The sequence below is a fragment of the Meriones unguiculatus genome, chromosome 10, assembly GCF_030254825.1.
Source record: "Meriones unguiculatus strain TT.TT164.6M chromosome 10, Bangor_MerUng_6.1, whole genome shotgun sequence".
Taxonomy (NCBI): Eukaryota; Metazoa; Chordata; class Mammalia; order Rodentia; family Muridae; genus Meriones; species Meriones unguiculatus.
In genome coordinates, this window is record NC_083358.1 from 104218567 (window position 1) to 104242241 (window position 23675).

Consider the following 23675-nt stretch of genomic DNA (forward strand, 5'->3'; position numbering starts at 1 on the left):
CATTGAGAAAACTTGGAAGTCCCGGTGCTTGGGCTGGGTAAACAGGAAGTGAGTCTTACTCCCCCCCCCCCAACAGAATCGAGTTTACGAGTTAATCTGATGAGCCGTCAGCCGCAAGTGACCTTAGCCCGCACCTTCGACCTGTTCTGCATAGTGAGGGCCAACCACTCGGACCTCCAGCTGCCCTTCTCGGTGACATGGCAATTCCAGCCAGTCGGCTCCGGAGCCTTTCATCAGCTGATTCGAATCACCCACAACGGCACAGTCGAATGGGGGGATGTCCTCTCCCAGTTCCATGGGAGGACAAAAGTTTCACAGTCTTCCTTTCGTTCTCAACTCCAAATCCACGATGCTGCTCTGGAGGACGCAGGGGCGTATCAGTGTAAGGTGGAAGGCTACGACAGAAACTCCCTGCACACAAGTGGGCCGGCCAGGGCATCTGCCACCTCCAACCTATTAAGGATTACTGTCACCTTTCCAGGTAGGCAACACTTGAGATTGATCCCTCATTTAAAAGGGAAAGGATGTATATGTTTTTCTTTCCAGGTGTGATAATGCACACTTATGATCCCGGTAGTCAGGAGGCCAAGACTGGAGGATTGAGAACCTGAGGTCAGGCTAGGCTCCAATAGTGACACTCAAACAGTAGCATCAAAACTCTTTCCACTTTGTGTAAAGCGTAGAAACTAACACAAAGCATCTGCTCATCCCAGTTGTCGTGGTAGAGTAAGCATGATGCGCTAACACTGACATGAGGTTAGTATACACGGGACGGCTACACTGGCTGTTAAAACAACGAAATGTTTCTGCAGCCGCTAGTAGCCACTGCTCTTTGGCCTTTCCACATCTGCCATGAGTTCCCACTGCCAGAAGCTAAAGGACACTGTGTGGCACAGCAGATCCTCCAGGGCCCTCCGGAGGAGGAGGAGGAGGAGGAGGAGGAGGAGGAGGGAGAGACAGCCTTTTAGGTCAGTCACTGCTGGTGCCCCAGCATCTTTTTCGTGTTTGGAAGTGGTGGGGATCCTGTAAATTCCTCTAGAATACTGTCCTGGTGAGGGTTTCATTGCTGTGAGGAGGCAACGTGAGTACAGCAACTCTTAGAAGAAAGCGTTTCATTGGGGCTGGTTTACAGCTTCAGAGGGTTAGTCCATTATCATCATGGCGGAAAGCATGGCAGCGTGCAGGCACGCAGGGCGCTGGAGAAGACACTGATACTTCTACATCTCCATCCGCAGGCAGCAGAAAGAGACTGTGTGCCACAGTGGGCATAGCTTGAGAAACAGGAGACCTCCAAACTCACCCCGAGGTGAGACACTTCCTCCAACAAGGCCACCCCTACTCCAGCAAGGTCACATCTTCTATCGTGTCATTCCTTAAAGACCACACATTCACATTCAAACGCATGAGTCTAGGGGGGCCGTACCTATTCAAGCCCCCACAGATACACTACCTTTTATGGTTCCGGTCAAATTCAGTCTTAATAACAGAACTCAAAGGCTAACAGTGTAAACCCAGGAAAACCCAGCCTCAAGGATGGCTGCCATGCCATGCGCTTCCTCTCTCCTGACTGGTGACAAGGAGCGACTTCGAGATCGCTCAGATGTGATGAGCACTAGGTTTGGAAGAGTCACTTAACCTACCCCTGTCTCAGTCACCGTCTCTGTAAATGGCTGGTGTGCATGTGGACTGGGGTGTGTTGCTGTGCACTCAAAGTGGGCCCTCGGGCGTGGCGGCCACCGCCCGCTCTTGCTGCTGAGACACACTGTTGTTGATAGCAGTGTCCTTGCCCATGAAGTATTCCTTAATTTACCCGTCCTTCCCACGGTGTTTGAGATCGCTTCCACAAACTTTCTTTTTGTTGCTCTCAGCCCCATGGCACGAGGCGGCCTTTCTAACACTAAAGATTCCTTCTCATTCTCCATTGAGTCACTATTTTAATTTTTTGTTTGTTTGTTTTTGTCGTGCAGATTGGCCTGAAACTCTTAGTCCTCTTGCCTCAACCCGCTAAGGGCTAGGATTGCAGGTGTCTGCTACTATGTTTTGCTTTTCTTTCCTCCCCTCCACCTAAACTCAGGATAATATCACTTTTTATATAGCCAAGGATGACCTTGAACTTCCAATTCTCCTCCATGATAGATAAGCACTTATACCACAGAGCCCAGTGTCTTAAAAACAATATAAACAACAACAACAAAACCCACATTCATTTGGATTCAAGTTTGGTACGTCCCTGACTCTCCACACTTTTCTAGAGTAAAAAAAAGTTCTGTCCATCGATACAATGCACCCATTGACAACTTCCATGTTCATTATCCAGAATCGTTTCTCTTCTGGTCTTGAGATGCACACCTAACTGCTTCCATGATACACCTATTCTCAGTGTGAATAAGTCATCATCACCGTCCAAAGATACCCCTTCCGTATTGTCCATGATGTGATTGCTGGTCCTCACCACTTCCCAGAGCCACAGGTGGAAAACTGAGTCCTCCTCACATCCAGACTCCCATGGCAAGAGATGAAAGATCTTCAATAATCCTAACCACCTGTTTCTCTAGTGCCTCCTACTTTCCATCTTAGCTCCGACTTCCGACCTCACTGAACTGCCTGGATTCAATTATCCACCTTTACGTTCACGTAGCTGGTCTTTTACTACTTTGTGGGTTCTTATTTCTTCCACACTTCCTTTCTCCCTTTTCCCACACTTTCAACCCCATAACACTAGATATGAGGGGGGGAAAAGGATAAAGAGGAAAGGAAAGGGATCTCTGAATAAAGTCAGGGGCTGGAAATGAAGTGATATTTTCATTAGACTACTTCTGGCTGATTAGGAGCATTGAGTTCCTTGGAGCAAGTTTTATCTTCACTGTCAAAATATCTAATTTCTTCTTCTTCTTCCTTTTCCTTCTCCTCCGTCTTATTTCTTTGTTGTGCATGACTGCTTAATAAAGTGAGACCAACAGCTGACAACCAATCGAATTTATATACCCTCTGAAAAGTCCCCAGACTTCCAAATATCACATAATCGAAGAAACTCTCTGCAGCTGGCAAAATCACGCCTCTACCAGAGCACGGGGCAGCTACTGCAAAGCAGCTCTATATCCCCATACATGGGATTAAAACAAAAACATATTCTTCTAATATGTTCCATGTTTTTAAGGAAACCAAATTCTGAAATTCTCACTGTACTCTCATGTTCAGGGACTTATTCAAATCGTTCCTTTTGTGTGGAATTCTTTTGCCTTCTATTCATCTGAATGGTTGCTATTAATCTTCAAGATTCAGTTCGGGTTTGCCTCCTCCAGGAAGTCTGTCCTCATTCCTGTTCTTGGGTTAGGTAAATCAGTCGATGGTCCTGATATTTGTTGCTTTTCTGCATATCTCTGTCCTACATGGGTGACCAATTATATAATCTGGAAGTCTTTGTTCCTGCTGTACATCTTCCTGTAAACTGTGAGTCACTAACAGGAGTTAGTCACAAAATACCTAGAATAGCCTAGTATGTGATATCATATGTAACTAACAAATGTTTGTTGAAGGGGAAATTAAGGGACCTAATGGCAATATCAACAAAAGTAGATTGATCAACAAGAATGAATGAAAACAAGATTTGTGAGATTTATTATGCATCTTATGACAAAGGAAAAATCACTGGTGTTAAAAGCCACAGAGTCCATATCCATATAATATTCTCACAAAGGAATGCCTGCAAAGACAGAATTTTAATAGTCCACGCACAATTTCCTCTTGTTTACTCATGTCTGAAGGCAGCTCTAACTAGACTTTGACAAATTGGGCATCCAGAAGTAGTTCAGACAGTAAACACACGCAGACAGAGCGCTCATGGTCTCATTTTCTCTCAAAGTGATGCAAACATGCTATGGAAGAGATTGCTCTGCTTAAATACAACCGTATTATCACATGGGGAAGAGCTGGGCTTTTCCCCGTGGCTCTCCTCCTCCTCACATGGGAAGGGTAGAAGGAGGACCAGCAGGAAGACGCTATGAAGGAAGAGAGAACCACCGACTTGCAGTCACACAGAATTCTCACAGGGGTGTCTAGTCTTTTGGCATGGTAACGAAATATTTTCATCTGGAAAGTTTATATCCAGTCAAAGTACCAAACTCTCATAGGCTATGAAGTAAGTATGTAATTTTGTGTCGGGTCACATTTGCAGCTCTTCTTCCCCACGAGCAGCTTGTGAGATGGACAGAGCTTAAAGATGGAAAAGACAGCTTCGTCAGCTCTTGAGTCGTATGGAAGATGAATGAACAGCTGGGCAGCTGCTGGGAGAGAATTTACCCACACGATGGCTGCAGAGTAGAGGTGCTTAACATCAGGTCACACATCGGATAGCCTGCATATCGTATATTTACATAATTTTGCGGTAGCAAAACTACAGTTATGAAGTAGCAACAAAATAATTTCATGATTGGTGGGCACCACAGCATGAGGAAGGGTATTAAAGTGTCACAGGATTAAGAAGGTTGAGAACCACTGCTGCTGTAGAGGCTGTTTTGCCCTAATTCACATGCCAGCTTACAATGCCATTTTTGTTTTTGTTTTTGTTTGTTTGTTTGTTTGTTTTTGATGGGTTTTTTTCCCTGGCAAAGTAACTCTTTTCTTTTCTTTTCTTTTTTTCTTTTTTTCCAGAGAGCAAACTGAGAGTGAACTCAAGCAATCAGGTCCAAGAGCTCTCCATCAGCACCAGCACTCACATAGAATGTGCCATCTTGTCCCGATCTACTGGAAACCTTTTTCTAGCCATCATTTGGTACTTCTCTCCCATCTCTGCAAATGCATCCTATCTGAAGATCCTAGAAACGGACCAAACCCATGTCGTAAAATATGGGGATGAATTTCAAACCCCTCGGAGCAAGCAAAAATTTCATTCTGAGAAAGTTTCCCAAGACTTATTTCTGCTGAGCATTCTGAGCATGGAAGACAGTAACCAGGGCTTCTACCACTGTGCAGTGGAGGAATGGCTCTTGTCTACAGATGGCACTTGGCAAAGGCTTGAAAGAAAGACTTCAGGATCCACAGAATTGAGACTCAGGCCTACAGGTGAGCCTTCGAAGAGTATTGTTTTCCTATAGGATTTTCTTTAGCAGCCTTTAGGGTGTGACTATAGAGAGATTAAAAAATATAATCTGGACCATAGAAATAATAGGCACCTATAAATGACTAAAGGACCTGGTAACCCACCAGAGGAGGAGAGGTTGCTTAAGGTGAATCAGTATGAGGTTTCAAGCTCAAAAGAGAACAAGATCCCTTTGCCTGGTTTCCTTATCAGCTTGGCAGCCTGGTCCGTGCAGCTGCCCAGGGAATCGTATCTCCAGATCTCTATAATAACAAGCTGTGTCACTCCGGTGGGGCCCTACTGTAATTTGGCAGAGAAAGAGTAATACGAAGCATATTTCTCCCACTGTGAACAGAAACTGTACAACTCTATAGGGATGTGTGGAGAAATTGCTTTTCAACATTTGGCTGCCTAAACATAAGGCAAATAAGAGTAGTTAACTGTTGGAATGGCTTACTGGGGGAGTCTTCTCCACCTCTGGAGATCTTTAAAAATGTAATGGGACTTCCATCCATTCCAGCTAGTCTACAAGTGCTGCTGTCTGTATGCAGACAGGCTTGACTAGGTCTCTCAGTCCTGGCTGGGTCACGTCTAACTGTTGATTAAAGTCAACAGATGGGTACCACGGCTAAGGAACTGGACAAGAGCCAACAGTGTGATGTATCTAATTTGATCTAATGGGGTGCTTAAAGTACTGATTTCAAGCTGATGATAATACAAAAACAAAAACAAAACCCTAAGATTGTAACTAGGCATTCCCATTTGCCAGAAACAGGACTGCAAAGATAAGACACAGCTCCTGCCCCTGGTGAGCTTCTGTGAGAGAAGCAGAGGTAAAACATAGCATAGGGAGAGATCTCTTCCTCTGTCCAGGCTCCTTTCTCTTGTGGTCCCTCCCCTTTCTTTGTTAAGCTTGGGTGCTCCTCAGGGAGCGAGCGATCCCAGGCTCTTCTGTTCGTAGTCTCTGCTTTTCTCAGATCTTCTAAAGCACTGCCCTGGCTTTAACTATCACCTAGAAGATAATCACCCGAAATCCCTGGGTTTAGAGAGTGTAAGCCTTAGGCTTTTGGACCCTACTGTTAACTTCTACTTGGATGCCCCGGAGGCCACACACACCCCGTCGCATTTATTATCTCTTCTGACCCTCATGATTGCTTTGTCTCCTTATGCAACTGCTATCCCTGTCTTCCAGTTGTCCTAGCCAAACACTTGTGTGCCTGTGTGTGCCTGCACGTTTTACGGAGGCAACATCTCTTGGCTCAAGCCCCTGTTTGCCAGGTAGAAATATGGCCTCATTGTTAGATCTTCTGGTAGATCAGAAAATTCTCACAGTCTGCACCATCAAATCAATTGCATTGAGAGGTGCCTGGGAAGATAGTAGAGTCCACCTTGGGTGTATTTATGAGAACATTTCCAGAGAGGATTAGCTAAGGGGAGACCTGCCGGGATATGTAGAGCATCCTCAGATATGCTGGGGGTCCCCGACAGAATACCGTGGAAGAGGAAGGAAGCCCGTGGCTGTAGGCATGCACTCTCTCTACCTCCTTGCCGTCCTGAGAGCAGCTTTTGCTGCATGCTCCAACACTATGAAATTCTGCCTCACCTTAGGCCCAAAACAATGGATCTAGATGACTCTGGACCAAAATCTCTGATGCTGTCAACAGAATAAACATCTCTTTCTCTAAACTCTTTCTTTTAGGTATTTGCTGCAACAACAACAAAACACTAATATAGGAAACTGATTCCAGAGAGGTGGGGTCAATGCTGTGACCCCAACTGATGAGCTAGTTCTTAAGCACTTGAAACTGGTTTGAGGGAAGAGTTTGGAGAAGCAGGCCAGAACATTGCTAGAATGTTTTAAGCAGAGATTAATGAGCAATTCTGGTGGAAAAAAAAATCTGGTAGGAATATGGACAGACTGTGCTCATGAAATGAGGACTCTATTCATGTTGTTGAGTTCTGGCAAATATTTTGTTCATTCTCTGAGACTTGAGTGAGGTTGAACTCAAAAGAAAAGGAAAAAAATTCATAGCAACTCGAGCTATGGCATGGTTAATGCTAACTCCTTTTAGCCAGGTTTACAGTGACAATTAGGAGCAAAAACAGAGCAGAAAGATGTGAAAACCTTGGCATCTGCCCAATAAAGTTGGGGCAGAGGGTCAAGGAAAGGATGACTGCTAGAGATTGGTCCACATATTTTGCACCAGTACAAAAGAAAAGGTACCTTGGAGGCATCTCAGGAATTGGCTAGACCCACCCATCAAAGACTTAAGAATGTAAAAGAATAAATTCCTTGAGAAAAATTTTCAATTGACAGCCAGGTGTGATAGCATTCAACTAGGAAGACTGAGGCAGAAGGAACACAACTTCAAAGACATTCTGGCTTAGGCACAGACTACCCTGAGCTAATGAATTTTTTTTTCTTTTTTTATGGCTTTCCCTTGAAGTGAGAACAACATGGCTGGGGTCCGCTGCTCACACTGAGCTTTGTAGGAAGTTGGTTCTGTAGGATCCATTTTACTGGGCTTAGCCACATAAGAGGCCACTGAAGCCATGGTACAAGGACTCCTGGTCATAAGTCATGCTAATTTTAAGCTTTATCAGCCATCTACATGGTGCTAGGTTTGTAGACTGCAGAATATAGGTGTTATTGGACCATGGAGCCTGAAACTAATAAATCTTTACTTCCTTTAGTTGTTTTGCTCAGGTATTTTTGTCCGGGTGATAAAAGCAAAAACAAAAACAAGACAAAACAAAAACCTAACTAATGTCACGGGATGACATTTCTCACCTTGCGAATGTGTGTAGTTAACCAGAGTCTCTTAAAATACCAAGACGCCAACCTCCATGAGACTGTGGGTTGCCACTGCCCACCTGGGTCAGGAATGAATTCAAGAATAAGGTGCAGGGAGATAAGATACTGAGGCAGGCTGGTCATCACTGTAACAGGAGATTTTCTTTCAAATTTCAAGAAGAGAATAAACCTTAGTGACAAAAGCCAAAGTGAAAACAAAAGCAAGGCCGAACGGGTCTCTTGAGCTTGAAACTGGACCTTGGTGGAGTTCCGCTTTGGATCAGAAACCAGCTTGCAACCAAAGAGGGGGTGGCCGGAGGCAAGGACACAGAAGATTTTATATGAATTAAGATTTCACGTGATTCCCCATGAAGGACAAGTAAATACTAATTAGACTAAACATAGTCTAAGATCCGAAAAAAAAATTTAAGAACAACAAAACAGATTAATAAATGGATTTGTAGCAGAGTTGAAAATGTAACGTACACTGTAATTTCCGGCCTTAACTTTCTGTTTTTTTTTTCCTTGTTATAAATATTGGGGGTGCCATTCCAAGTCCTCACCTGCTGGTCAGTGGGGGAGGGGGAAAAAGGAAGGCCCAAAGCTCTTTAAGGCATGCTAATTAATAACGGAGACGGTATCCTGACACTTGGATCTCTGTTCTGTCTCTCAGTGTGTCTGAACAATGGATAGTATCCGGGTGTGGTGGGAGAAGGTGATTTCATGAGGAGCAGTACTAGGACGGTACATAACATGCGGAGTACTGAAAGTTGTGAACGGCACCTGTGGGAAATCAAGGAGGAAGTTCAAAGTCAGGCAAAAGCTTCAAGCCCAGCTGAGGTTGTGTCTATTTTGGTAGGAAGCTCTATCAGGCAAGAGGTCAGGCTAAAAGAGGGAAGTGTTTAGCTTGGTTCGTAGCAGAGAATCTTCCGGCAAGTGTGAAGAAGGATGAAAGGAAAACATTAATGATGAAGGTCCTAATGTCTGGAGAATGCCAATGAGGAAATGATGTGGAAATGATGTGGGGCTCAGAGGTGAGCGGGCCGGAAGTCTGCTTTTCTCTAACCATCCACCACTTTGCCTCGTAGGAAGTCAGGTCCGAGTCTCCAAAGTGAGCTGGATGGGAAACGCCAGCGAGCACGGAGAGGTGGACATCGGCTGCAGCCTGGACGGCCCAGGCGGCACTGCCTCGCTGTACTCCGTGACGTGGTACCGGAGCAGAGGAAACGCGGCGGGTCAGATGCTGGTGCACCTGCAATACGACGGCCTGCTGGAGTACGGCCCGGCGGGCCGCGGGAGGCTCCTGCACTGCTACCGCGCCTCTCCCACGGACTTCATCCTGAAGCTGCGTCGGGTGGAGGTGGACGATGCCGGCGCGTATTGGTGCAGGGTGACGGAGTGGCGACAACATGGCCACCCGGGCAGGTGGATCAACCAAGCCTCGGATGAGTCGCCACGGATGGTGCTCAGGGTGCTGTCCTCAGGTAACTCGGGGGTCAATCAGCCGCTGGCTCATAGACATACCCGGCTCCCCTCGGTGCTCCCTCCCAGCCTTTCTTTTGTCAGGCTAAGGGCACTTTTTCAGATTCCTTAAAGGAGATGACTTTTCTGCCTCTCTCCATAGTAACTCAAGCAGCAAGGTCTACGTGGGGTTTGGGCACACACTTGACTAATGGGCGCATCTGACCTGTCCTGACCTTCCCTTCCCAAGCAAAAGGCCCACAACTCCGTGTGTGCCTCCAATATCAGAAGAGCACGTACAGCCAGCACAGTTCTTACCTCCTGGCTGCTCCTCTAATCTCCAGATGCTGTTTTGTAGTGGAAAAGAAAACAATGCAGAATGAGGTGATGGTTGCGGCGATAATGCTGCTGTTTTACACACCTGAATCACAGTCGGTTGCTCCCAAATACTCCCTTGATCAAGAGAAGAACCAGTGCTGGGATCTCTGTCTCTCTCTGTGTTTCTGTCTGTCTGTCTGTCTCTTGCTCTTTCCTGTTTCTCTCTGTATCTGTGTCTGTCTCTCTGTCTGTCTGCCTCTTCACCAAACTGTCAGGGCTTTGATAATATTGCTAGTCAAACATAGCCAACTTGAATGACTGTTGTGGCTCAAAGCTTTAGAGACTCTGGTCTGTGGTCATTTGGTCCTGTGACTGGGTCTGCAGCAGCACACCATGACAGGAGCGTGTGGCTGAGGAAGCAAAACCACTTACCTCATAGCTCGGATGAGAAAGAGAGAGAGAGAGAGACGGAGAGAGAGAGAGAGAGAGAGAGAGAGAGAGAGGAAAAGTTGTTGTCTCCCTGTCCCCCTCCAGTGCCATGCTTTCAGTGACAGGAAGCTCTCCCGTTAGAACCATCTCCTAAAGGCCCCACCACCTCCTAGTGAAACCAAACTGAGGAGCAAGTCTTTTCCACATGGACCTATTAGAGGATGAGATAATCACTTAAGGCCAAAATGATAGCAATAGTCATTTGGTGTCCTCCTTCCCTTGTATCACTGTGTCTGGGAAAACGTCAAAGAAAGATGGATGGCACATAGAGCTGCCTTATAGACTCCAACAAAGAGAACCATCACCCAAAGGCCTTTGACCAAAGAGTGACTTTCTTTATATGGGAAAGTCATCCTCAGCCAATGTCTCAGCTTAATGCAGTATCAGACATATGATGGACATCTATTAGGCATGTGTTAATAAAAAGAGTGGTCTCTTCCAGCTAGACTAATAAACTGTGGCTAGGGATAGTATCTGCCAGCTCATTATCTTAGCTACTTCTTTCCATGCCACTAAGACTCAAATAGGTGAAAGGTGGACTACAGGCTGAGCTTACGTTGGAAAAGCATCACTAGGAAAACTAAGGCAGAGTCTTGGTACTCCACCTCAGGAAAGATAAATGGGATTTATTATACAGTTGACATTTTTAGGAGACCAGCTGGCTTTGGTGACAGTCCCTGTAAGGGGAAGGATGTGAATGGCAATTCCTCCCAGGCAAAGAGGGCCTCACTGCATCCCATCAGGCTCCATCTGACTCCATGTCTGGGGCTCCACCATTCTCTCTCCCTGTCTAGTCTTCAGGGCTTCGCCATCCTTCCCTCACATCCAGTCTTCAGTAATGCTTTTTTTCTTCCAAGTGTCCAGGCAGATTTCTTTTATCAGCTTCTTATCCCAACAATTAGAGGATACTCCACACATCTGGGCACACCCCACAAATGTTTTCCTCTGGAATTCATGGGCTCTATAGAGTCAGCAGTTTTTACAGTAGAATAAATAGATAACAACCATAAAAAGGACAGATTCCGTGACTAGCAAGCACATCTCCTCTGAGACAGGTGAGACGCTGTACAGCATAATCTATGTGAGATCATGCAGAACAGGTGTAAAAAATGAATTCTGGAAGGAGACATTAAAAAATAGAGTCGTTTGTGTCTCCTCTGAAAAAGCTCTCCAGCTTGTGCCATGGCCAACAGGGTTTTCATTGCAACTAACATTATGTGTTCTCAAGGAAAGCCTGTGATGGAGCAATTGGCCTGTTCCACCCTGCTGCTCCTGGCTGGCGGTTAGGGGGAGAGTCTGGAGTGATTAAAAAGTACTTAGGGGTTAGAGTCAGATAAGCTTAAGCTCAGATAGCAGCCCCACCACCTACCAACCATGTCATCAGACCATGTTTCTTGTATGATATTTGGCTTTCTCATAAAAACAGGATATAATACAATTTTTTTAAAAACCTGGTAGAGACACTGGCATGTTATAAGGTTTGAATAAATGTTAACTCCTTTTCCTTTATGCCTTGAACCAAACTTGTTACATACATATACACACACTGTCATAATTTCTTTTCATGCTGCTGTCATAAAACAGCATGCAACTTAAGAGGAGAAAAGATTAATTATGGCTTCTAGTTCAAAGATACAGTTCAGCTGGGCAGTGATGACACTTGCCTTTAACCCCAGCATTTGGAAGAAAGAGGCAGGTGGATCTGCAAGTTGGAGGCCAGCTTGGTCTACAGAGTTAGTTCCAGGACAGCCAGGATTACACAGAGAAACCCTGTTTGGGCAAAAAAAAAAAAAACCCAAAAAAGATACAGTTCATCATGGTAAGAAAGTCAATGAGGCAGGAGCTTGAAGTGCCTTGTTTCATTGTATCTGCAGTAAGGAAGAAGTCAGCAATGAGTGCTTATGCTCAGCTCACTTCCTCCTTTTTAGGATCTTAGTCTAAGGAATGGTGCCGCCCACAGTGGGCAAGCCTTCCCACTTCAGTTAACATAATCAAGATGATCCTCCACAGATTTGCCTGTCTCTGGGTGATTGCAGATTCTGTGACACTGATGACTCATACACCACCATACATTCATACATACATACATATGCTTATACCCGTCTATATAATAGTTGCAGACCATTTAAGCTTTCTCAATAAATAATCATATGAGCACACAAAACTGCATAAGGCAGAGATTGTTCTTACAGAATGGGGAAAGTTGAACCCACTGTGATAATTGTCATCGGAGACGTAGTCTCGGGATGCTGAGGGAGCAGCTGAACTGGAGTGGAGAGTCCAGTAGGGATGCAATCTGGGAAGGTTCCCTAGAGCATGGATGTATGAGAAAAGAGAAAACTATCTTAGGGAAAGGTACACAAGACGGCAAAAGGATATAAAACTTCATGTCAGAGCGAGGGAACCTGGTTAGGAAGGACTGCAACTCAGAGCATATAATACAAGGCTAAGAGATGAGGGCGTGAAGGTGGGGACAGGCACGAGCTCAGTGTATGCGCTTAGTGTAGAAAGTGAGGGGGCACTTTATCGAGGTGCTTATGGGGTGCTACTGAATAAATTCAAGGATGGCAGTGACCCCACTGCAGTCACATCTAGAAAGTTCCCATTGGGTGCAGCAGAGAGACTGAAGTGGAGGGAGGAAGAGCTCCATGAAACTATAGCCAAGATGAGGCAAGATGGAGGCATGAGCTCAGGCAGCGCTAGTGAGCAGGAGGGAAGAATAAGCAGAAGGCATTAGGAGGTTGATTGTATAGACAGTCCGTGGGCAGTGAGCGAGCAGAGGAGGCAGATTTGTACTGGGGCTTAGGTAGAGGTCATTTACCAAGCAAGCAAACCAAGGCTTAGCAGGGGAGATAGGTCCAATGTGTGTAAACTGAGCTTACACAACTCAGAGAGAATTTCCAAGAAGCGTTTATCTGGGAGATAGTGGGAATTCCATAGGTGAAACTGCACCCGACTTGTACACTAGGAACTATCATTGTGTGGCCAGTAATGACGCTCAAGGAGGGACACCCAAGGCGAAGCACCCTGAGTCAGTAGTGGAGAACCAGAATAGCTTATCAGGAGGCAAGGGAAACCCAGGAGACTGAGCAACACAAAGCAGCTGTTTAAGGAAAGAACGGGGGGCCTAAAGAGATGCCCGAGTGCTTGAGAACACTGCCGTGCAACCGTGAGAACCAGAGTTCAGGTCCCGGTACCCAGGCAACAAACCAGGCATGACCTCATATGCACTTGTGACCCGGAACTGTTGGAGGCAAAGTTAGGAGGCTCTCTGGGGATTTGCTACCTGCCAGCCTAGGTGAAAAGTAACGTGAGCCAGGTACAGGAGAGACCCTGCCTTAAAGGGACAGGGCAGAGTGGTAGAGGAAGCCACCTGCAAATATTCCACCCCCGCACATACACACGAAGAATGGGAACATCTCCTCAGGACCTAACATGGTGGGAGCAGAAAAGCAATAAGAAAGGCAGCCTGAGGTGGCTGAGGTGTAAGGGAGCAGACACGTCAGATGCACGTTGCTTCCTCAAGACCTGCAGAGGGCAAGAGAAGACCATGAGAAATGGCAGAAAGCACTGGTGAATTTTAGGGTTCAAGCTGGTAGGTCCGGGAGCGGTACAGAGGGGAAGGGACAGTGTGTGTGTGTGGGGTGAAGCCTATAGAACAGCCCAGCATCTGGCTGCTCCTCCGTGCCACCCTTCCCTTTCTGCACCTCAGCCTTCCTGTCCCTCTGACTTACCTTCTCTCAGCCACCAGCCTGCAGCTACCTGTACCACGCACATCACCACTAGCGGACACAGACTCTGAGAACACACAGGCACTGTGTGTCTTTCAGCTCTGGCCTGACACCCAAGATGGGCACCGATGTTTGCCAGCTTGCGGTCTTGCTCCTGCTGAGTGCCAATTCTGCATGTTGACAGAATCCAAATCAAATACAATTTAATTTACCACCTCCTCTGTTTGACCACAGAGGTTGGTTTTAGGGTGCAGGAAAGAGCCATGGATCACATGACTTGAGCAGAGGCAGACAGACATGTACTGGACCTTGCTGCCCCGCCATTATGATGATGATGACTCGGTAGGGTAAGGGCCATAGGGCTGATTCTTTCTAACCTCACCTCCAGATCCTAAATACAAATGTGTTATCCTTTTATTTGGGATTTTTTTTTTTTTTTTTTTAGTTAAGGTTTCATAGATCCCAGGCTGTCCTCACACATGCTATTTAGCCAAGGATAACCTTCAACTTCTAATCCCCCTGCCTCTGCCTCTTCAGTGATAGGATTACACATCTACTCCATTACATCAAATTGATATGACGCTGGGGATCAGACCCAGGGTCGTATACATGCCAGGCAAGCATACTGCCAGTAATACTGTTCTGAAAAAAATCATCTTGATGCAGTGATAGGCCAGTCCCTAAGGCTTTGTATGGGGTTGGATTATTTGTGTCAGTATAATACTCATTATTATACCTCAGCTTTTATTTAGATGAGGGTTTATTTAGAAGTGGATTCTTAAAAAAGACATGCATTCCTACCGCACTGAGGTTTCTAGAGAGGCCATGTGTTTCCTTTCCCCAGTGTACTTGACAAGGTCTGCCTCAAAGCACTTAACTAACACCTGATGAAGGAATGAACAAGCTCACCTTCAATTAGGCGAAAACAGGAAGCTGTCAGGGGCCACTTGCTCTGAGATGCACTTGCTACAGAGATCCAAGCCTACTCTTAATTCCTGGCAGGGGCTAGCTCTCTCGAGTGACCTCACATGGCCCAAGTTCTGAATGGAGGTGGGGAGAGATTGGAAGCACCTTTATCCTCTCTCTCTCTCTCTCTCTCTCTCTCTCTCTCTCTCTCTCTCTCATCAGCATTTCTGAGGAAGTGTCCAAAAGAAAAGCTGTTCGTGTGTGCCTGGTTGTGGGCAGAAGGAAGCTGTTCAAGATGAAGTGTGTTCTTTATGTTTTTGGCTTCATACTGCAGGGCCTTGTACATTGAGTCTGGGGCACTTACTTGGATTGATTCAAAATGCCAAACTATAATGGTTTTGAGTGTCACCAGTTCTCATCCAAATATGGGTGAGAGGCAGATGGTGGGAAATGGTGACTGCAGGATCCAGAGCAAACAGTGCCCTCCCCCGGGAGGCAATTGAGAAGCGCTGGAGCTGACAGTTGCTCACTGTTGGCCAACTCAGCTCTGTGAAGAGGGCACTGTGCTGCCCTGTGGTGGCAGATTGCTCCAAATGGAGCATCCTCCTCCCACGAAGACAGTTCCTTCCTGCTGAAGGCTAGAGTCTCAGGGGCAGAATAGCCCAATGCCAGATTTCTTCCTATTTCCTGTGTGTCTGCCCCATTTCACCATCATCATACTGCCATCCCAGCATCTGTATAAGACTTGCCACGGACTCACCTCCTGATTCCCTCCCACCCCTGACTGGAGAGAAAGCCAGTGTATTAGTTTCTTTTTTATTGCTGTGATGAAACACTGTGACCAAGGCAACTTATAGAACAAAGAATTGGTTTGGACTTTTGATTCCAGAGGGTTAAAGGCCATGACAGCCAAATAGAGGAGCAGTTAGCAGGCATGACAGCTAGCAAAGCTGCCGAGGGCTCACCCGTTGAACTGGAAACACAAAGCAGGGAGAGCGAACCAGAATTGGTGTGGATTTTTAAACTCAAAGCCTGCCACAGCGACATACTTCCTCCAGCAAGGACATACCTCCTGAACCTCCCCAGACAGCACCAACAATTGGGGACCAAGTGTTCAAATGTCTGCGATGGATGGGGATTTCCTATTCAAATCACCACATCCAGATTCTTCGAAAGGATCACTTGATTTTTCCACTGAGGGGAAAGATTTGGCCATGAAAGAAAGTGAGAAGTCTGTTGTGTTAGTCAGTTTCCCGTCTCTGGGACAGAGAACTGAGATAACATATAAGGATAAAGGACCTATTTTGTCTCACAGTTTTAGGGTTTTCAGGCCCAAGTTGATCATGGCTTTGGCTAGCAAAAAGGTGGGTAAGAGAGTGTAGCACTGTGAGAAGCTTGTCACCTCTTGGCATCCTGGAATCAGAGAGAGAGAGAGAGAGAGAGAAAAAGAGGGAGAGACAAAGAGACACAGAGACAGAGAGAATACCAGAATTCCACTGTCCCCTTTAAAGCTGTGCTCCCAATGACCTCTGACCTCCCACTGAGCCCCACCTCTTAAAGGACCCATTACTTTCCAGTAGCACCAAGCTGAGGCCAAACCTTTGCTATCTGGCCCTTTAGCAGACATTCCAGATCCAAACTAAGGAGCTGAGGTCTCTATGAAGACTCAGCAAGCTTGGAGAGGGTTGCCTGGGAGTTTCCCAGCATTCCCAGGAATATTCTAGCCAATGTCTATTGCTTGTCCACTCAACAAATGGCCTAGGTATTGTATTAAATGTTATATTACATATTATCTCATCATATGGCAGCTTTATAGCTTATTATCCCTGCTTAGTTGTTAAGGTAACAAAGGATTTGGGGAGGTGAATAACTTATCCAGTATTTGTAAGAGTGAGCAAAGAGGGAAGATTTGAACCAAGATCTCTCTGAAACAGAATTGGTGCTCATTCACTCCCCTGTCAGAATGCTCATGGCCAGTCTTTTAACAGGGACTCCCTGGCTCCATCCTCTCTCAATGAAAGGTCTTGGGTCTGGGGTCAAGAAAGACACCAAGGCAGAGTGTCCTTTTGGATAAGAAGTTTATTCCCAGTGTTATTAATGCCAAGGATAGACAGCAGCATGGTGGGAGCCCTAATGAGAGTTCAGGCCCACGGGCAAAGCAGGAGGACCCCTCTGAGAGGTCTCAGGAAGGGGAAGGTCTCACATCATGGGTTTGCAGCCAGCCTGTATCTGACTCACCTGCTGCCGAGTGGGTGGGGTGGAGTGGAGAGGAGATTCCAGGAAAAAGATGCACAGCTCTGAGGATGTGAAAAAAGGGAGAAAGAGGGCCCGTCTCATTGAAGTGTACCCCATCATATGGGTGGAGGGATGCATCAACACTGGTACCCTTTCGATAGCCCAGGGAGTCTAACCTTGAGGTCTGTAAACTTCCTTGGGGAAGTGAAAATCCTGGCTGCCTGTCATTCTCGGGAGTCTGGACACCTGAGGAGACTGTTTACACTTTCATAGATGGGCTCTCTGTAGGGGGCTTGCCATTTCCTGACAGTGGCTGTTGCTATAAAAAGAAGTTTCTGTCAGTAAGTATGGCTGAGCAGTCTGGCCTATTCTTTGACCATGCTTGCGAGCATCACCGCATGAGACTTGGGAGAGTAATTAGAGTCCACCTGGATCACTGGGGAGAAGAATGCAGGAGGAGGACAGAGAAGAGTTAACAATTAAACCAGCCTTGGTGACACACATCTATAATCCCCCGCCTTTGGGAAGCCGAGGCAGGAAGGTCATGAGTTCGAGGGTCATTCAGGCTACATTGTGAGATTCTGCCTCAGAACAAAACAAACAAAAGAAAAAAGGTCAAAATCGGTCTCTGTCCTTGATCACTTGAAAATCTTCTTGATTTTCAAGAAGAGAAAAATGAGATGCAAGATGAAAACTACAAAGGAGAATAGGAAAAAAATCCAGGCCACCAGCTTCTGTAGCCGCGTGCCAACCTCTTTCAGAACTGACAGCAGAACGTCCGCCGAGGACCGTCACTCTGCATAGCATGACGGTGGCCACCCCGGTTCTGGCATGGGGTATACGCTTGGCAGTTGATTCCTTTGTCAGGATCTTAGAGGCCTTCTAGAAGACATGCTTCATAAGAAACTAGGATACGTAAGACACAGTCCCCACCCTCAAGGAGCTCGCAGTGCCAGCCTCAAGCAAATGTCTGGGTTCTCTCTTTATTCCCAGCAAAGAGGCAGTCTTCGGAGTTAGTGCATCTCTGAGGCCCCAAAGGGACTTTTTTTTTTTTTTTTTTTGCAGCAGGAGGTTGGTCAGAAATGACCTATTAAAACTGTTTTTATCGCCGAGAATCTATAATCTCGTAAATTCTGTGGCTTAACCTTTGAAGAAGAGAGCGCTCGTGTCGTGGCGGCTTCCCAAGCGAAGCGCAGCCACTGTTAGCGCCGGATTGTTCAGAACAGCCCCGGTTTCAAATATGTCATAAACGTAATTGGAAGACTACGGTGAGCGGTAGGTAGCACTTACACGTGTGGCTTCCCGCTGAACGCCTCTACCCTGGGCCTTTGGCCATTGGCTCAGGGCGCCGTTTCCCAGCCCCTGGGGCGTCTGGAGTCCCCTTAGCCCTGCTTCCTTGGGAAGTGGCCAGGGGCCCCAGTGCCCCACTTGTTTTTCTGCTGCCGCTGCCCTCCCAGCCGACTGCAGCCCCCGAGGATCACATGCTCTGGCAGGCCTCTGTACTGTGTCTTTGACCCTGTGGCAGCAATCGGTTTGGTTTTGCTCGACTCGGCAAAAGTTCTTGAGCACATGTCTAGGCGCTGTGGGTGATGCAGGAACCTAGGACGTTGTTAGATGGTCTCAATCCAGGGAAGAAAGGAGCCTAAACAAAGGGCTGTGTGAAATGGGGGTGGGGTGAGAACTGGGCTGTGTGAGAAGTCTGGGAGAAATGAGATCCAACCAGACAGGGTCTGTGTGCAGTAGCTTAGATACAGGAAGTAACAGTTGAGCGTGGGGGGCCAAGGAGCTGGGCTGGGCTACCTGTGTGACATGGGTCGGGAGAGAAGCACCCTCCTCCATATTTACAGCTGCTGTGGAGGGCAGCTCAGCGCACTGTGAGTTTCAGGAGCAGCAGTGGGAATAGCTCAGTTAAAAATTCAGGGCCAGCTACACAGTTGAGAACGAGGGCTGAATTATACATATCTTTTCTGAGGGAAGAAGATTAAAGGAAAGGGTTTCTTTTTTGTTTTGCTTTTCTTTTTTGGCTAGTGGTTGTAAGTAGGTCATTGGCAGCTCTATAGCTGCCATGGCCAGGCAGGGGAAGAGGTGTGTGTTGGGAATGTCCTCGGCCTGTTCTCCCAGTGCTCTGCCTTGTATTCTTGAAGGATGAAAGGCGTGTGCCAAGCCGCCCTGTTATCTGCACAGACCTGCCTATGATAGCGCATAGGGAGGTGTACGGGACTAATTGGCCCAGATAATTCGGACACTGATGTCTCTCTTCTGTGTTTCTCTCTGGTTGCAGAACCCACCTTCCCTTCCCGGATCTGCTCCTCCGAACCCTTACTTTACTTCCTCGTCGTCTGCCCCTTCCTCGTGCTGTTGCTTCTGCTCCTTTCCCTCCTCTGTTTGTACCGGAAGGCCAGGAAGTTGTCGCGGCTGAGTCTCCATGCAAAGAAAGAAGAAGCTCTCTGGGTGGGCATGAAAGGGACCACTGGAGACTGAAGCACACTTCGGAAGGAAGCCGGGGAGGAAGGGGAAGGCTGCTGAATTCAAGGTGCCCCTGCTGGTGGAAGGAGTGTGGAGGAACTGGATTGGACCAGCCAGGGTGAATGAATTCTGCTTCAGACCTTGGCCAAGTTACCTAGGGATCAGAAAGCACATGTCCAGAGCTTATGTTGTTTACCAGATCCCTTTAAGTATTTCTTTGTGTAGCACCCATCTTACTTTTTTATTTGTTTGTTTGTTTTTTGTTTTTTGTTTTTTTGTCCTTCAGAAGTAGATATCATCATTGCCTCAGCTTACACGGACCTCACCTCCTGGAGGTCCAGCCCTCCTCTGGAAAGAGAGGAACGCCATCTGGTGAGCCTTCCTTCCTCTCCAGCATCACCTATTCCCTTGGAAACATCAGCTTGGCCCAGTCACGAGGGAAATCATTTTCCTCTAGATAAGAAATGTAGGAAAAACCTCATGTCAGGAAAACAAGAAGAATTGAGAGCATGGACTCGGTTGCCCGGAATCTGACTCCCCAGTCAGTATGTAACTTTTTTTCTAGGCAGAAATCCAATTTTTTCCTAATCTCTTTTACAAATGCCTACTGAAAGTGTAAGAGGAGGTGTCTAATCAATATTGGTTCTTTGACAAAAGGATAACATGTTGTGGGCTTTTTGAAGCTTTCATTTGGCTTTGTACTTTATGGTTTGGGGGAGGGTTTTTTGTGTTTTGTTTTTGTTTTTGTTTTTTTTTCTTGAGAAACGGTCTTACAATATAGCCCAGGTTAGCCTTGACCTTGATCTCACTGTATATTCCTGCACTGTGTAATCTAGGCTTTCCTCCAATTTACAGTGGTCTTCTCCCTACCAAAGCCATCTTCCTTGTGCTGGGATTAGAAGCATGCGTTGGTGCTGGGAGTGGTATGAACACCTTTAATTCTAGAATGCAGGAGGCAGAGGCAGGTGGATCTCTGAGATTGAGGAGGCCACCCTGGTCTACATAGTGAATTCTAGGGAAACCAGGGCTATACAGAGAAACTCTATCTTGGGGAAAAAAAAAAAGAGGATGAAGAGGAGAAGGAGGAGGAGGAGGAGGAAGAGGAGGAGGAGGAGGAGGAGGAAGAGGAGGAGGAGGAGGAGGAGGAGGAAGAAGAAGAAGAAGAAGAAGAAGAAGAAGAAGAAGAAGAAGAAGAAGAAGAAGAATGTTGGCATGCCTCATTTAAGAGTTAGTAGTCATTACTAAAGAACATCCCTGACTCCCAACTCCCAAAACCTCCTCCTCACCCTGCCCCACCCCCCACAGCCTGCCACCATAGTGCTTGGCCAATGCCTTTTTTTCTTTGACAGTACTGGGTAGGAGGAACAGTTTCAGTAGAACTTGGGAGAGGGGTCTGCCGTAATGTTCCCTGTCAGAGTTTGGGCTCAAGGGAAGCAGCAGGTCAAGTCTGATTCCTGAGTTTCCTAATTTCACCATATAAAGTCCCAAGGGTGAGGCATCATAGTTTAAGGCTTTCAAGAGCTGTTTCCACTGTGCAGGCCTGGTCGTAGCCAGAATTGAAAATCAATCAAGTAAAGGACCTCAGATAACACATCTATTTATTGTCTGTGTGACCACCAGGGTTTCTTCAGTACTTAGTAATTTGCATTTCTAAGGAGAGCCATTTATTTTTAATTATTTTATCAGGCACACAGTCCTCTCCAAAGATAATTAGTTCCTTTGCTCCTTTGCAAGCAGATTATCAGTGGCTGTGACAACTCCCACCATAGACCTGCTGGTTCTTTAATCCGACTTCCTCTAAGGCCTCATTTGAATCATTCCAAATGTTTTCTTAAATCACCAAGCAACACATTAACTGCTTCTCTTCCAGGTAAGGAGGAAAAGAAAAATGAGATTGAGGTCTTCAGAAATAGATATGGTGGCTCCCCCCATTTTTAGAGGTCTTTTAAAAAAATTACTATTTTATTTTGTGTAAGGGTAATTTGCCTGCAGGCATGTCTGTGTTCCACACGAATGCAGGGACCACTAAGGTCAGAAGGGAGCATTGATATCTCTTGGAACTGAAGTTACAAGTGGTTGTGAGCTGCCATGTGGGTGCTAGGAAAGGACCCGGGTCCTCTGGAAGAGCAGCCAGTGCTCTTAACTGCTGAGCCATCTCTCCAGCCCCCAGGATTTTACTTCGTAGCTATGGCTGGCCTGGAATTCACAATATAAACCGGGCTAGCCTAGTACTCATGGAGACCTGCCTGCCTCCCTCGAGAAAGCATGAACTGTCATGTCTGGAAGCAACGTGCATTTGAATTGAACCCTGGCCAGAGCGTCATGGCATACGCTGCAGCCCTTCCCGTCTGGCCCATTGTAGTACCCTCCCTGCTTTCCCCCTCTCTCCTTACCTTTCACCTCCAAGTCGGGTGTTACTTCTTTTCCATTGACCCCAGGACAGACCTTCTTAGGGCAGACAGAGCTTCTCCAGCCAGAGCGCAGCCAGGGGAAATACGTCCCCGAAACAGCCCCTGCTTGTCAGGCGCTGTGGTAAGCTAAAGGATGGTGACTGAAATATGTTCGCCTCCATAGCGGCATTGTCTGCCCCATCCCGGATGCTCGCTCTCTTCCGTAGGAGGAATGAACAGCTCACCTGATTGCCTTAGGGCCACATTGCACTATTGGTCCAACAATCAGTAGGCACTGAACCCCCAAACTCCTTAACTTTTGAGCATCGTGTGTGTGTGTGTGTGTGTGTGTGTGTGTGTGTGTTCTCTGTGTTGACCTGAGTGTGTAGATATATGGACCTGTGTATGTGTGCGGAGGCCAGAGGTAGACACTGGGATGTCTTCCTCAATCACTACTCTGCCCTATTTTTTTTTTTTTTTTTTCCTTTTTGAAGATTCTCTCACAGGACCTGAGCTCACCTGTTTTGGACTTGACCTGGCCAGTGAACCACCAGCCAGTGAACTACCAGCCAGTGAACCACCAGGATGTGCTAGGCTTGTGCTCCCCTCCCCCACTCCTGCCAACCCAGAGCTGGGACTGCAGGCATGTGTTAGCATAGTCTGCTCTTATGTCAGCACTGGGGACTCAAGTCCTCTTGCCTGTACAGCTGGCATTTTACCCACCCAGCTGTGGTGCTTCTTGAATAAAATTAGCTTTGATCCAGCATAAATATATATATATATATATATATATTCTCTCTAGAGTTGTGCTCGTATTTGTTTTAGTGCTTGAACCTCATGGAGAGCTTCTCTTGTGCTTAGTAATTGCAACTTTCCTGGTCTGTGTCCCCACCTGGCTTTACTTTCAGCTTTGTTCTAAATCCTCTTTGGCAGCTCGACAAGGCTTTGTCGAGGGGATTGGCAAACCTCGGCCCCAGGGCCCGATGCAGCCTACACCCACGCTTTAAATATAATTGACCAGAATATAGTCATTCTCATTCTCTTCCACTCTATGCATGGCCGCCTTTGTGAGGAAATGACCACGGCGGGAGGTTGCTAAGGAGACACCGTGTGCTGGTCGGTTTTCGTTGTCAACTTTGCACAACTTGGACTCACTTGGAGAGTCAACTTCAATCAAGGAATTGCCTACGTCAGACTGAGCAGGAGGCAAGTCTCTGGGTGATTTTCTTGACTGCTGGTTGATAAAGGAGGGTCCAGCCCACTGTGGGCAGTACCGTCCCTAGGCAGGTGGGCCTGGGCTGTGTAAGGAAGCCAGCTTAGTGAACCAGAGACTGAGCCAGTAAGCAGTGCTCCTCCTCCATGGCTTCTGCCTCAAGCTTCCCTCAATGATGGATTGCCACCCGTATGTATCAGACAAAGAAACCCTTCCTCCCCAGGTTGCTTTTGGTTGGAATGTTTTTTGTTTTGTTTTGTTTTGTTTTGTTTTGTTTTCAAAGCAGCAGAAAGAAAACTAGAACATCATGTGACTTATAAAGCCAAAACCAATTTCCTTCTGACCCTTTCCAGGGACTGTTTGCCAGCTTCTGTCTCTTCTAGTTAACGTTCTGTCCTTTGTACCCATGTATTATGCTCCTGAGACACTTGATTTGACCTATTACATCTACAGTTGTTGTGTATCTGGTTGACTTAATAAACAGTCTTGGGCTCTCTGGACTGGTGTGTGGTCCAAGCCATTCTTCACTTGGCATGCTCCTGAGCAGGCTGGCGGTAAGGTTGGAAAGCTCACCACCAGAGACTCCTCGCCACCG

The 23675-nt window shown here is 46.7% G+C and overlaps 1 protein-coding gene across 2 annotated transcripts in view; it reads left to right on the top strand.

Annotated features, from left to right (window-relative positions):
* The window catches only part of Cd101 (CD101 molecule), a 42419-nt gene extending 18744 nt beyond the window's left edge, over nt 1-23675 (top strand). Inside the window, exons 6-10 of one of the 2 annotated variants that reach the window (XR_009594797.1) lie at nt 77-481; nt 4651-5061; nt 8960-9355; nt 19293-19595; nt 19764-23675. Coding sequence is in view for 1 of the 2 variants with exons in the window: in XM_060392976.1 (XP_060248959.1) it covers nt 77-481; nt 4651-5061; nt 8960-9355; nt 19293-19492 (1412 nt within the window). In the remaining variant the exon portion in view is untranslated. Of the gene's footprint in view, nt 1-76; nt 482-4650; nt 5062-8959; nt 9356-19292 lie in introns of both variants that reach the window. The other variant, XM_060392976.1, reaches the window with a different exon arrangement.